This window comes from Papaver somniferum, chromosome 1, assembly GCF_003573695.1.
Source record: "Papaver somniferum cultivar HN1 chromosome 1, ASM357369v1, whole genome shotgun sequence".
In the NCBI taxonomy this organism is placed as follows: Eukaryota; Viridiplantae; Streptophyta; class Magnoliopsida; order Ranunculales; family Papaveraceae; genus Papaver; species Papaver somniferum.
Window position 1 is genome coordinate 56,646,971 of NC_039358.1, and position 11,582 is coordinate 56,658,552.

The following is an 11,582-nucleotide window of genomic DNA, read 5'->3' on the forward strand; positions in this document are numbered from 1 at the left end:
TAAGTTGTTTACCAAAATAAACAAACCTAACTCAGATCCCAGGCTATGAAATGTGTATGCACGAAGTAAATCACAAAGATCAGAAACCAATAAGAAATCTTCTTGTCCTCGGATCTTCAACGTCTTCAATGTACCTGCACAAACAAACTTGATTCCCCTGTGATCAATTACGCACAAAATAGAGTCTTTGTTAATAGTGGATGGTCTATCGTCAGATCTAAAGACAGATCTGAACTACCGCCAATCCTTGATCTAGTTTGATTGATCTTATATCAGATTAAAAGGTTCTTAGAATAAGAAAAACTAGGTGCAATCAAGGTCTAACCTTCGAAAAGTAAAATAATAATAAAATTTTAGTTTCCCACCAACAGTACTATCTAGATGCTTATTGATCCCAAAGAAGTCTTTAAACTAGTGGACGTAAGAGATTACTCCTAATTCGGTTGCTCTCCTCCAAGATAGTATTAGTTGGCTACCACAGTGACTACAAAATGAATTATCTATGTCAGGATAAGTTTGTAAGAAGAACAAACTTCAATATTTATATATCAAGGTAGATTGGACATCAATGAATTTCTATAGCCGAAAATATCTAAAGATATGCAATAAACACCAATTTTCGATTGTTTCTAATTCCGGATAATATCCAACTAATATACCGAAATCCCTCATAAATGACAACTCAATATTAACTATTATATAAGTATACTTTACTAATATATCTTTCAGAGATATGTTTTACTTATTGGGAAAATAAAACATATGTATTCGAAAATCTCAATAAAAAAATTCTCAAACATTTTGGTTTGAGATCTCACCTTGAGTATCAAAGAATATCTTTGAACAACAACAAATAAGAATTTAACATGTGTTCAAATCACTCACTATATCGACATCTCAAATTTTCTTTAATATCAACTCATATTTCGATATTCACAAAACCCTAAAGTATATGTAAAACCGGAAATATAAGTTTTGCTATTGGGAACGGTTCTGCAAGAGATCCTCGATAGGGATTAGTCCTGCTATAGATCCCCAAATGTAGATATCGGTTCTGTTACAAATCCCCAATAGGGATTGGTCCTGCTATAGATCCCAAAAGGTAGGGATCGATCCGGCTATAGATCCCCAATAGGAATCGGTCCTACGAAACAAGTTTCGTAAGTTTACTTCCTTAAACTCAGTTAAACATACTTTTCTAGGCATAAAATCAATGTTAAGTTCATTACACGACCTAGTAAAAAGTTAAAAAGATAGTGCCTATGTCGCAATTACGATGTTAAAAAGATAAACTTTATACTTCGTAATTCAATATACCAAAGTGTGATACAACATGCATATTCTTCCTTGATACTTTAGTCATAATAAAATGATCAAGTCTCAAATACTAGAGTTTTAGAAATATAACTTTGAATGTTATGTATTCAATATAAATGACTTGACAACAACGTAGATAGAAATGAAAACAATTAGTCAAGTCTCATATTACTAACCTCGAACTTAAGGATGACGTGTCCGTTGATGTCGATACATCTTCAGGTTCTTCGGAATAATACTTGAATGTCTCAATATTTATAGACTTCCTAGTCTAACCTAACCAAGTCGACTCTAGTAACCGGATCAAGCGACCTTGAGTTTTAAAACTAAATTATGACAACCAAACTTGACATACTAACGCTTGGCGGGTTCAACGGAGCAATGCTTTAACAAAAATAAAGAAAAGAGAAAATATGCGGGCCCACCCATATTTAATCTGTTTACCAGCCAACCTGTCGATGCCAAAGTCCGCGAGTGATGAACTGGATGCGAATGAAAATTTAGCATTCGCCATTCAAATGGTCTAGACGCGGGTGACACCAAATTCACAGATTTCACCCATTGCTGACCGAAAAAGTTAAATAGTTGAACTTTACATACTAGCGTTTACCCCTAAGAGAAATGACACTTTGGGCCAACATGCTTTGAATCATTTGAGGAACAAAACTTAGGCAATAGTTAGTATAAAAACACACACACACGCATATGCATGCGCCGTCTATCTGCCCATCCAGACCGTGGTAGTGGGCTTAGGTTGAATAAGAATCAAATTTTTTTGACAATTTTTTTTTAATTCTTTAATCATAATAATATAAACTGAATTTAAGACCTTAGCATAGTTCTCTTTGGGAGGGTACATGCCTCGTGCTTCAATTTTTTCTTACTATTTTTTATACATTATGTGTAATAACGAATAAGTTTTTTCTACAAGATGAATAAGATTGTGCACATATTTTTGTGGGGGTCGGATGAAGGTCATAGGAAAATGAGTTGGTTTTCATGGGCTATGGTTTGCAAGCCAAAAAATTATGAAGCTTGGGAATAAAATTCTTGAGGACTTTGAATAGGTCGCTTCTTACTAAGTGGTTATGGAGATACTCAAAAGAAGTTTGCGCTTTAGATAAAAATCATTCAAGAAAGGACATGAACTGAGGCTAATTTTTGCGCCAGCTGAACCTAATATGATAAATATTGGTCGTAGCTTATAAATGAAAATTTCAAAGACCCACAAAGATTTGCAACTTTGTGTGCATAAGAAGTAAACTCAGCCTTTATGATGAATTGATGATGTGTTGGTAGGGTATCGATATTCTTCGTATTCGACGTTGACTAATATGGAGGAATATTCCCTGATTTGTCCGTTATGACTAAGATGAGTTATATGGAAAGTACGAGATAAATTGTGGATAATGTGTGAGACAGGATATGAGGTGGGGTTGAGCAATAACTTCTATATGGATGACCTTGCATAGATCAAAGGATGGATTTTCCTATATGAGGTCCTTTGATGAGTGTACAGAGCTTGTAAGTATTTGTGTATAGTTACGTTACATGTCTTGAACAAGTATGTGTGACTCAATTCCATGATGTTTGTCATGAACATGTCAACGAGACTGAATGGAACTTGCGTCTGAGGCTTGTTAGTATGTCCAAGTCTTGTGTTTGTACAATATGAAGACGAGTTCATGACTCTTGATGAGTAATCGAAAGCATGCTTAATGTGACTAATGAGCCCAACATAAGACGTGGTTAGTAGCTAATTAAGGCTTATGTGAGTGAAACCTGAGTCTTGAGCCTTGGTCATCGGGACCAAAAATTGAATTTCGGGTATTGGTTATGGTGACTGAGACTTACCTGAGTCTTAGTCATTGGGATATTGAGTTGAATTTCGTGTTTTTATCATGGTGACCAAGATTCGAGTCTTAGCCATGATGACCATGATCTAAGTCTTGATCACGGGGACCAAGATTCGACTTTTGGGTCTTGAAAAAGCGGGGGTCTAACAACACCACCCAATATTTCGCTTAGCAATCTGTATGGACTAACTCCGAAATACTTTGCTAGAGAATCAACTAGACAGTCCGACTCAATCTAGATAAAAGTATCTCAAGGAGTTAATATCTCTCTCTTGATTTGATTTTTACTCAAGCTAAAAACAATAGCGAGTCTTTATCAAATACAAGGAATACTTGGACGGTACCAAAGACCAATGTCCAAGGATCAATCAATATCAATAAACAACCAAAGGTTGGATTTCCAATTGATGATCACGAACGCACAACCTGTATTATTTCAATTATAAAAAATATAATGCGAAAAAAGAAATAACACAGACACCAGAAATTTTGTTAACGAAGAAACCGCAAATGCAGAAAAACCCCGGGACCTAGTCCAGATTGAATACACACTGTATTAAGCCGTTACAGACACTAGCCTACTGCAAACTAACTTCAGACTGGACTATAATTGAACCTTAATCAGTCTCTCACTGATCCAAGGTACAGTTATACTCCTATGCCTATGATCCCAGCAGGATACTGCGCACTTGATTCCCTTAGCTTATCTCACCCACAACCAAGAGTTGCTGCAACCCAAAATCACAGACTTGATAATAAACAGATCTGTTACACACAGAAAAGTCTATAAAAGGATAAATCTGTCTTCCATAGATAAACCCTAGGTTTCGTTCCGTCTTTTGATATAAAATCAAGGTGAACAGGAACCAATTGATAATCCGGTCTTATATTCCCGAAGAACAATCTAGATTAATCAATCACCTCTCTACAATCCTTCCTGACTACACAAGCGGATTGTCGAGGAATCACAAACAACGAGACGAAGATGTTTGTGACTTCTTTATCTTACCTATCGGAGAACTCTCACGATCTCAAGCCAATCAATCGATTGTACTCGTACGATAGAAGATGCAAGATCAGGACACACAACTACGATAAAGTAGTATCGGTCTGGATTCACAATCCCAATGAAGTCTTTAACATTTAGAGAAGAAAATCAAAGGTTTAATGGAGATCGACTCTAGCGGGGGCACTAGTATTACACAGACGTGTGGGGATTAGTTTTGCACAATGCTAGATGTCTCCTTTAGATAGCCTTCAAATCAGGGTTTTGCCTTAGTTACAAAGCAATCCTTATTCACTGTTAGATGAAAACATGATTTAGATTCAAGCTAATATTTCTCAACCGTTAGATCGAAAACTTAGCTTGTCACACACACTTGGGTAGACGTTTACTGGGTTCGTGAAAACCATGCCCAAACGTGTACATGTATGTTGGTTCAACATAGTAACCCAAAAGGTTAACCATATGAATATTTCATATTAACCTTGTTCTTTTTCACCATAACTAGTTCAATTGACTCAAATGAACTAGTTAAAGAGTTGTTCAATTGCTATGAGATCTTATGTAACTACACAAGACACAATTGAAACAAAGATGTTTCGATTCGATTGAATCGGCTCATGAACATTATAGCCACGGTTTTCATAAAACATTCCTTAGTAATTTAATGTTTCATGTTAAGAGCACATCTTTAGATCATAACCTCTTAAGTTCACAAACAAGTTTGCAGACTTAAGTTAATCGGTTGAGTTTTCCAAACTCAGCAAAAATTCTCGGAAAGAGAACTTCCGCCAGTTCGCGGACTTAGCACACAAACGAGTTTTGGAAAATCCAGCAGAAATTCTTGGTCGAGAACTTCCGACAGTTCGCGGACTTGGCAAGCCAATTCCACATTCCTCCTGATTTCTCTTGATCAACAGAATTCGAAAACTTCGGTTCAAGGAATACATGGTTATGTAATCTAAACTCTCATTTCAATCATTGAGACATTCTCAGAGGACGCTATGTAGCCGTTATTCACAGATCGATCCACGTCAGAGCAATTCTCAAAGTGATTGAAACTTTTCATGACTTTCGTCACTAGGTGAAGATAAACTTGATCAAAGCGAAACGCTTTACCAACACACGATTTCGAGATAAAAGATAAGTAATGAATGCTCCGCTCGAAATATCAAATGTGTATGATCTAGTTTATATAGCATACGACTTTTGTCTCATAAGAAGTAGGAGATAGAAGAGATAGACTTTTGAGTGATAGATAAGTTCAAGTCTCCACATACCTTTTTGTTGATGAAGTTCCATGGTTCCTTGTATAAATCTTCGTCGTTGTATGATGAATCGCCATGAAGTCCTTGAGATCAACTACACTTTTCTATCCTAGTCCGAGACTTAGCTATGTAGGCTAGAAATCAAGACTTATAGTTTTGGTCACTAACATTGACAAACATGCTTGAGATAGAAACGCATGCGAGGTTGACCGAGATATGCTCTAACAATCTCCCCCTTTGTCAATTTTAGTGACAAAACTATTAATACATATGGAATACAAAAAAGATAAACTTTAGTGGCTCCTATTCCATAGTCTAATCTTCAACATTCCTTGAAATCTTCGTCCTTATAAGTACTCCAATGATCCCAAAGGTTGTAAGTTTACCACCATCGTTGTTGAAGATCCGTAGCTATAACGATGAGAGAAATCGAGATTCTCGATCATTATTATACAGTGTCATTGTATTATTATATGACATCAAAGTCCAATTGTATCACGACTTTAACAATAATACTACGGTGATATGTATCACTCCCCCTTAGTCAATACTCCATCTCGATCATGGAAACCACTCCCCCTTACACAATGATCCGAAAACCATATGTATTTGTAGTGTGAACTACAATATTTCTCCCCCTTTTTGTCAATAAAATTGGCAAAGGTACAAGAATGGGATCATAATGAAATTTCCACAAGAGACATTTCATGACCAAAAGAAAAATACATACCAACTTAATTTAGATGCAATCTAATAGCCAAAGCTAACAACATTCATCAAGGAGTTTTAAGATACAAGATAACCCCTATAAAATTCCACAGCCGCACTCCCCGCAAGATGTTACCATTAAGCACAAGTTCAAAAGAACTCTCCCCCATTTGATGTCATTCCCGAGAGAACAACAAGAGCGACCTTAATTTCGAAAGAAAAGAAGGATTTTTTATTGGACACCAAAAACCATAGGAATGATTTTCTATATCCAAAGCTCAACCAAATTAACCAAAAGTAAACCCATGATTAATTCAATTGGAATATGCAACTAAATCAAACCACAAAGTGATCAATTTAATTGAAAGTGCTCAACATAAGTAAACTCACGGAGCTACGACTAAGTCAATCACACGGAGATGAGTAACTTAACCGTTCAAATACTCAATATAAGGAAAACCTTACGAATATATGACTATATTAACCAAATAACATGATAGTGTAGCCTTTCATATACTCAACACAAGAACTTGTGGAATATATGAAAACTCAACTAGATTAATTACAAGAGAACGTATAATTAATCTAATTGGAATACAAACAACCAAACTAATCACCGAAGTAATCAATTTAATTATTTTGGGCTCAACATAAAGAACTTATGGAACCTCGACTAAGTTCATCATAGAATATGACAACCTTAACCGTACATGTACTCAACATAAGAAAGAAGACTTAGGAGTACTAACTAAATAACCAAACTAGTTGATTAATTTAGTTTCTAATGCTCGACATATAGCATCTTATGGAACAACCAACAAATCCAAGGTAAATCGACTTAGTTGTAAGGTGCTCAACATAAGACACACAATGGAGCCTTCACGGTAAAACATAATAAAATGGATCAAAGAAGATAAATACCGTGGATAACATACAAGGATCTATTCTATTTTCCATCATAACGACATAATAGACTTTATCCTTGTTGAACAAAATATTTTATCCTATTTTTCATCAAATACATGATTGCATAGGCATAACTTTTGTATATGTCAAAAGTCCATTCGTCCTTTCATCAATACGAATACCGATTCATGAACGACTTTACTTTGGACTGGAATATGGGACCTTCAAGTTCACGGACGTAAACAATACATATCCCATAAAAATATTGCAATATCACAAACCATTAAAATACTGCAATAAACATCATCCTCCAAATATTTTTAGAATTTAATACCAATAAACCTAAAAAATAACATAAGAAGATGAAAACAAAAATAGCTATGTGTAGTCATAATCATCGCTATTCAAAGCACTAGTTATTCTTCCAACTAATCCAAAAAGAAGACATACTAGGTATCTATACCTCTTATCAATCACTACAAAAATATCGACTTTTAGCCACGTGCGTTTTGCCACGGTTTCATACTAGTCGTGGCTATTGATGACATATAGCCACGGTTTAGCCTGGAACGTGGCAGTAGATCACTTATTTGCCACGACTTGTAGAGTGTTTGCCTCGGGCTGGCAGTAGACTCATATTTGGATGCTCCGGAGGTATCATAGCATTTTAGTCACGACATAGGAGGCCGTGAGAACTGGTGGGCTTTTGCAACGGCTGGTCGTGGCTATATTAGAAAGAAACTTCCCATGTCATAAACAAAAATCCCCGCCGAATGAGAATTCGACGCACGTTCTTAACTGAAAAATAAAATAACATAACCTACCACTTCTCCTTCTTCTTCTCCTCCCAGCTCTCGTTACTATCGTCCAACCACCATAAAAAACCAAAAAATTGTGTCTTTCTCTCCTTTCCCATGAGAAGAAAATACCTAATTTTAAACTTCAATTCTTCATCGCATACTCGATTGTTCCAACCCTACGAGAGAATCATTCCTACCTTCTATCAATCATTCGCTTTAAAAATCCTAAATCGTGTTAACCAACTGAACCCTAAATACCATCAAAATTAAATCAAAACCGAACCAATTGTTTTGAGTTTTCTCCTGATTCTTTATTCTTGTTCTTCTTCTTCAGCGAAACCTGGATGATGATTAGTCCTGTTACAAACCCTAGATAATAAAATTTCATAGGGTAAGGGATATCTCCTAATTTGTTTCCTTCTCTTATAAATCTAAAATTCTTCTAATTTATGTCTGAGTCTGGCTGTTTTATTTCTTGTTCATTATGATTTTGTAATTCAATTTTGAAATCTAACCTGTCTTAGTTTGATTTTTCCTCATTTATGGACATGGATTTCGTAATTGCATGAATTGATGATTATATAGATGGCAGAAGAGGAAAAGGAAAAATATAAGAGAATAAGATCGATAGAAGTGGTGGTGGTGGTTTTTAAATTTCATCAGAAAAAGATGAACATCCTAAAGATTGGTAGGATGGAGTTATCTACAAGGACTATTGGTATTGGTTTTCGTTTATGTTATTATACATCTGCCTTATGTATTCATGGATTATTGACTTACTGTTATGGTTTATGTAATATCAATGATCTTGTTTGTTGTGTTATTTTGATTTTGTTTCATATTGATAGAATATAGACACAGCTATACTGTGTAACCAAATTGGAATCTCCTGAGGTTATATATAAAATGTTTTTGTTCTGTGAAGTTGATGAAACTGCAGTGTCTCATCATATTCAGATTAAAGCTTTATCTTTGAAGTAACTTCGTGCGAACTATAAGAATGTTCTGGGATTCTGGCAATACAGTCTTTACTTTCGTAAGTTTCTTTAGCAGCTGTAGCTTTTATACAAGGCTTAAATTTTGGGTATATATATATTTTAGAGCTCTTCTTATCTTTTTTTGATCAGCTTTAGAGCTCTTCTTATCAAGAGGATTATATCTTTCCATCTTATATGATTGATCTGAATTTCTGTATTCCTTTAATGACCTCGTATTATTTATGGATAAACCCAAGACTTTTGATTGATGAAGTGATCCAGTCAGGCTTAGTTCCTCGTTTTGTTCAGTTTCTTCAGAGGGAGGACTTTCCACAACTTCAAGTGGATACTTGCTCTGAAATTGAGTTAGGTTTTCCTCTTCTTTATATTGGAATACAATTAATTAAGTAAATAACGATTTAGTGAAACATTTTAGCTTTCTCATTCTTTTGTATGCACTGATTTATCATGATTTTGATTTTTGAACAATTTGAGGTGGCTCTGGCTCTAATGAACATTGCTTCTGGAACCTCAGAGAATACCGAAGTGGTCATTGAGCAGGGAGCTATCCCAATCTTTGTGGCGCTTCTCAGTTCCCCCAGTGATGATGTTCGAGACCAGGTAACTTGATAATAAAGACATAATGAGTGGAGTTTCTTTAATATTATTTCTTATTTGTATAACTTGGCTTGATTTTTCTAATTTAAAGGATGAGATGAGGTGAAGCTACTTTCCATGTGTAAGCAAATGGGGCTTAAGACTAACAATTTCGTGTTTCTTTAAAAAAAAAAGTCTAGGCTGTATGGGCACTTGGAAATGTTGCCGGCGATTCACCTAAATGTCGAGATCTTGTTCTTGGCCGCGGGGCCTTGATTCCTTTGTTAAATCAATTAAATGAGCATGCCAAACATTCTATGCTGATAAATTCTACCTGGATTTTATCTAATTTTTGTTGGGGCAAGCCACAGTCGCCAGTTACAACTACTGTTAGGGTGGTTTACGGTGTCCTGCTTGGCATCCCTAATAGAAACTAAATTTTCTTTGTTGGTCAATTCCTTGTACAGACAAAGCCTGCACTCCCTGCTCTTAAGCGTCTTATTAATTCCACTGATGAAGTACTTACAGACTCGTGCTGGGCGCTTTCTTATATGACGGTACAAATGAAAACCAAGCTGTTATTGAGGTTGGTGCATGTCACCGACTTGTTGAGTTACTGTTGTAAGTATCACTTTATTGTATTATGTTTCTAGACTCTGCTAGATTTATAGTATGTAATTTGAGAGAAATTTCTTTTGCAGTCACCCATCTCCTACTGTACTCATTCAATATTGTTACTGGAGATGATCGTCATCCCCAGGTACCAATGACTTAGTTTATCTTGTATCCTTATGAAATGAGATGAACTGTTGTATTTAAAATTGTTTTCATTTTTGGTATGTTGGCTTATGTTTTGTTTTTCCCTTCTATCTAGTGTATCATTGAACTTTAAGCACTTCCATGCCTCATGAACCTGTTGACACAACCAATAAAAAAGTATAAAGAAAGAAGCTTGCTGGACTATAACTTAGGATGTTTGTGTTGTATAAACAGACTACAAAACTACTACAAGATTGAATCCTCAACCACTGCACTTGAAAAGAACCTGGGATTACCCACCTCTATCTCGTCGGTTGGAAAGAGCATCCAGGACATAGCCTTAAAATATATGGGGTAAACATGTACACACCGTAATCAATTATATCATCCTCCTGAATAAAGAAACTAAAATACGTTATGTGGAGAACGATGAAAACATAATAAACCAGTTGAAGCTCTGAAACAGTGTAACACTTTATTATGTTTGAAAAAGTTAGCTAATATGTTTTGTCGTTGTTTCCAGCAGTAATGTTTGAGATAGTCCATCTTCTCAAATTTATAAACATCTAGTGCTTGGTAGAAAAAGGGGAGTTTCTCCTATTTTTACTTAAAAATGTCGACGTGTATCCATCTTCTCTTCAGTCTGCAACAAAGTAAGGTTTTTTTTGCTCCTCGACTTTCATTTATAAACATCTTCGTTTTGATGAACACACAGCTTTTGTTTTTTTTTTAGTATTAGTGTATCACTTTGCATGTATCAGTTTTTTACTTTTATAAAAATCTTAGCATGCTCTGAAGCTGTGGAACACTAATGTGTCATGTTGCTTAACAGTTCATTCCCTACTGATATTATAAGACTGGATGAAGATATCATGTCACCTCTTGCTGGGAGGAGAAGTAACTTCATACTTATGAGAGGCTATATTTCTGGAAACACATCTAAACTCCTGGATAGACCAATCTGCAAGTGAAGGAATGTTATGTCATCCATCTGTTTGTCATTTTAATTTTATTTTTAACCTTCAACTATGTCATTTGTTGGAAACTCAGCACTAGAGTTGAATTTCTGTGGTGTTAAGATTTTCTGTGTTGCTTGAATGTAATAAATTTAGACCTTGTAATTCTTTTTTGAATGAATAAATGATGTTGTTGGAAAGATCGCAGTGTAATAAGTATCCTTTCCAGGTCAATTTGAAACTGTTAACTACAAACTATAACCGAAATGGCCTTCTATAACAACATAACGGTAGCAAGTAGTTGAACCATTATCCACCTGCTGGTATATATCATAACAAACTACCACAAACGTGTGCATCCTGATTCTTAATCAGTCACGACTGTCACCGTGGCAAATGGCCTTGTACCAATAGACACGGGAAAGAAACCGTGGC

General features: G+C 35.5%; 1 protein-coding gene across 29 annotated transcripts; it reads left to right on the forward strand.

Annotated features, from left to right (window-relative positions):
- Positions 1-7,847: 7,847 nt before the first annotated feature.
- On the forward strand, positions 7,848-11,360 carry LOC113287582 (importin subunit alpha-1a-like). Of its 29 annotated transcripts, XM_026536430.1 has the most exons (9): positions 7,848-8,576; positions 8,816-8,894; positions 9,145-9,205; positions 9,371-9,456; positions 9,900-10,053; positions 10,134-10,192; positions 10,426-10,545; positions 10,718-10,844; positions 11,024-11,360. In XM_026536430.1, the coding sequence occupies exons 2-7, from the start codon at positions 8,859-8,861 to the stop codon at positions 10,447-10,449; spliced, it is 420 nt and encodes a 139-aa protein (XP_026392215.1). In that variant the 5' UTR covers positions 7,848-8,576; positions 8,816-8,858; the 3' UTR covers positions 10,450-10,545; positions 10,718-10,844; positions 11,024-11,360. The 29 variants fall into 29 exon arrangements, 11 of the variants coding, with proteins under 11 accessions (XP_026392215.1, XP_026392171.1, XP_026392208.1 ...); XM_026536386.1 differs by having other exon boundaries at positions 8,816-9,205; XM_026536423.1 differs by having other exon boundaries at positions 7,849-8,894.
- Positions 11,361-11,582: the final 222 nt, after the last annotated feature.

What these genes read in the sequence shown, in the direction of transcription:
- LOC113287582 (XM_026536386.1), top strand. Translation starts at nt 9,031, where the DNA reads ATGATTGATCTGAATTTCTGTATTCCTTTAATGACCTCGTATTATTTA. An exon ending in TTGCTCTGAAATTGAGTTAG is followed by an intron (nt 9,206 to 9,370) that starts GTTTTCCTCTTC and finishes CTGGAACCTCAG; the next exon opens with AGAATACCGAAGTGGTCATT. An exon ending in GTGATGATGTTCGAGACCAG is followed by an intron (nt 9,457 to 9,899) that starts GTAACTTGATAA and finishes TTCCTTGTACAG; the next exon opens with ACAAAGCCTGCACTCCCTGC.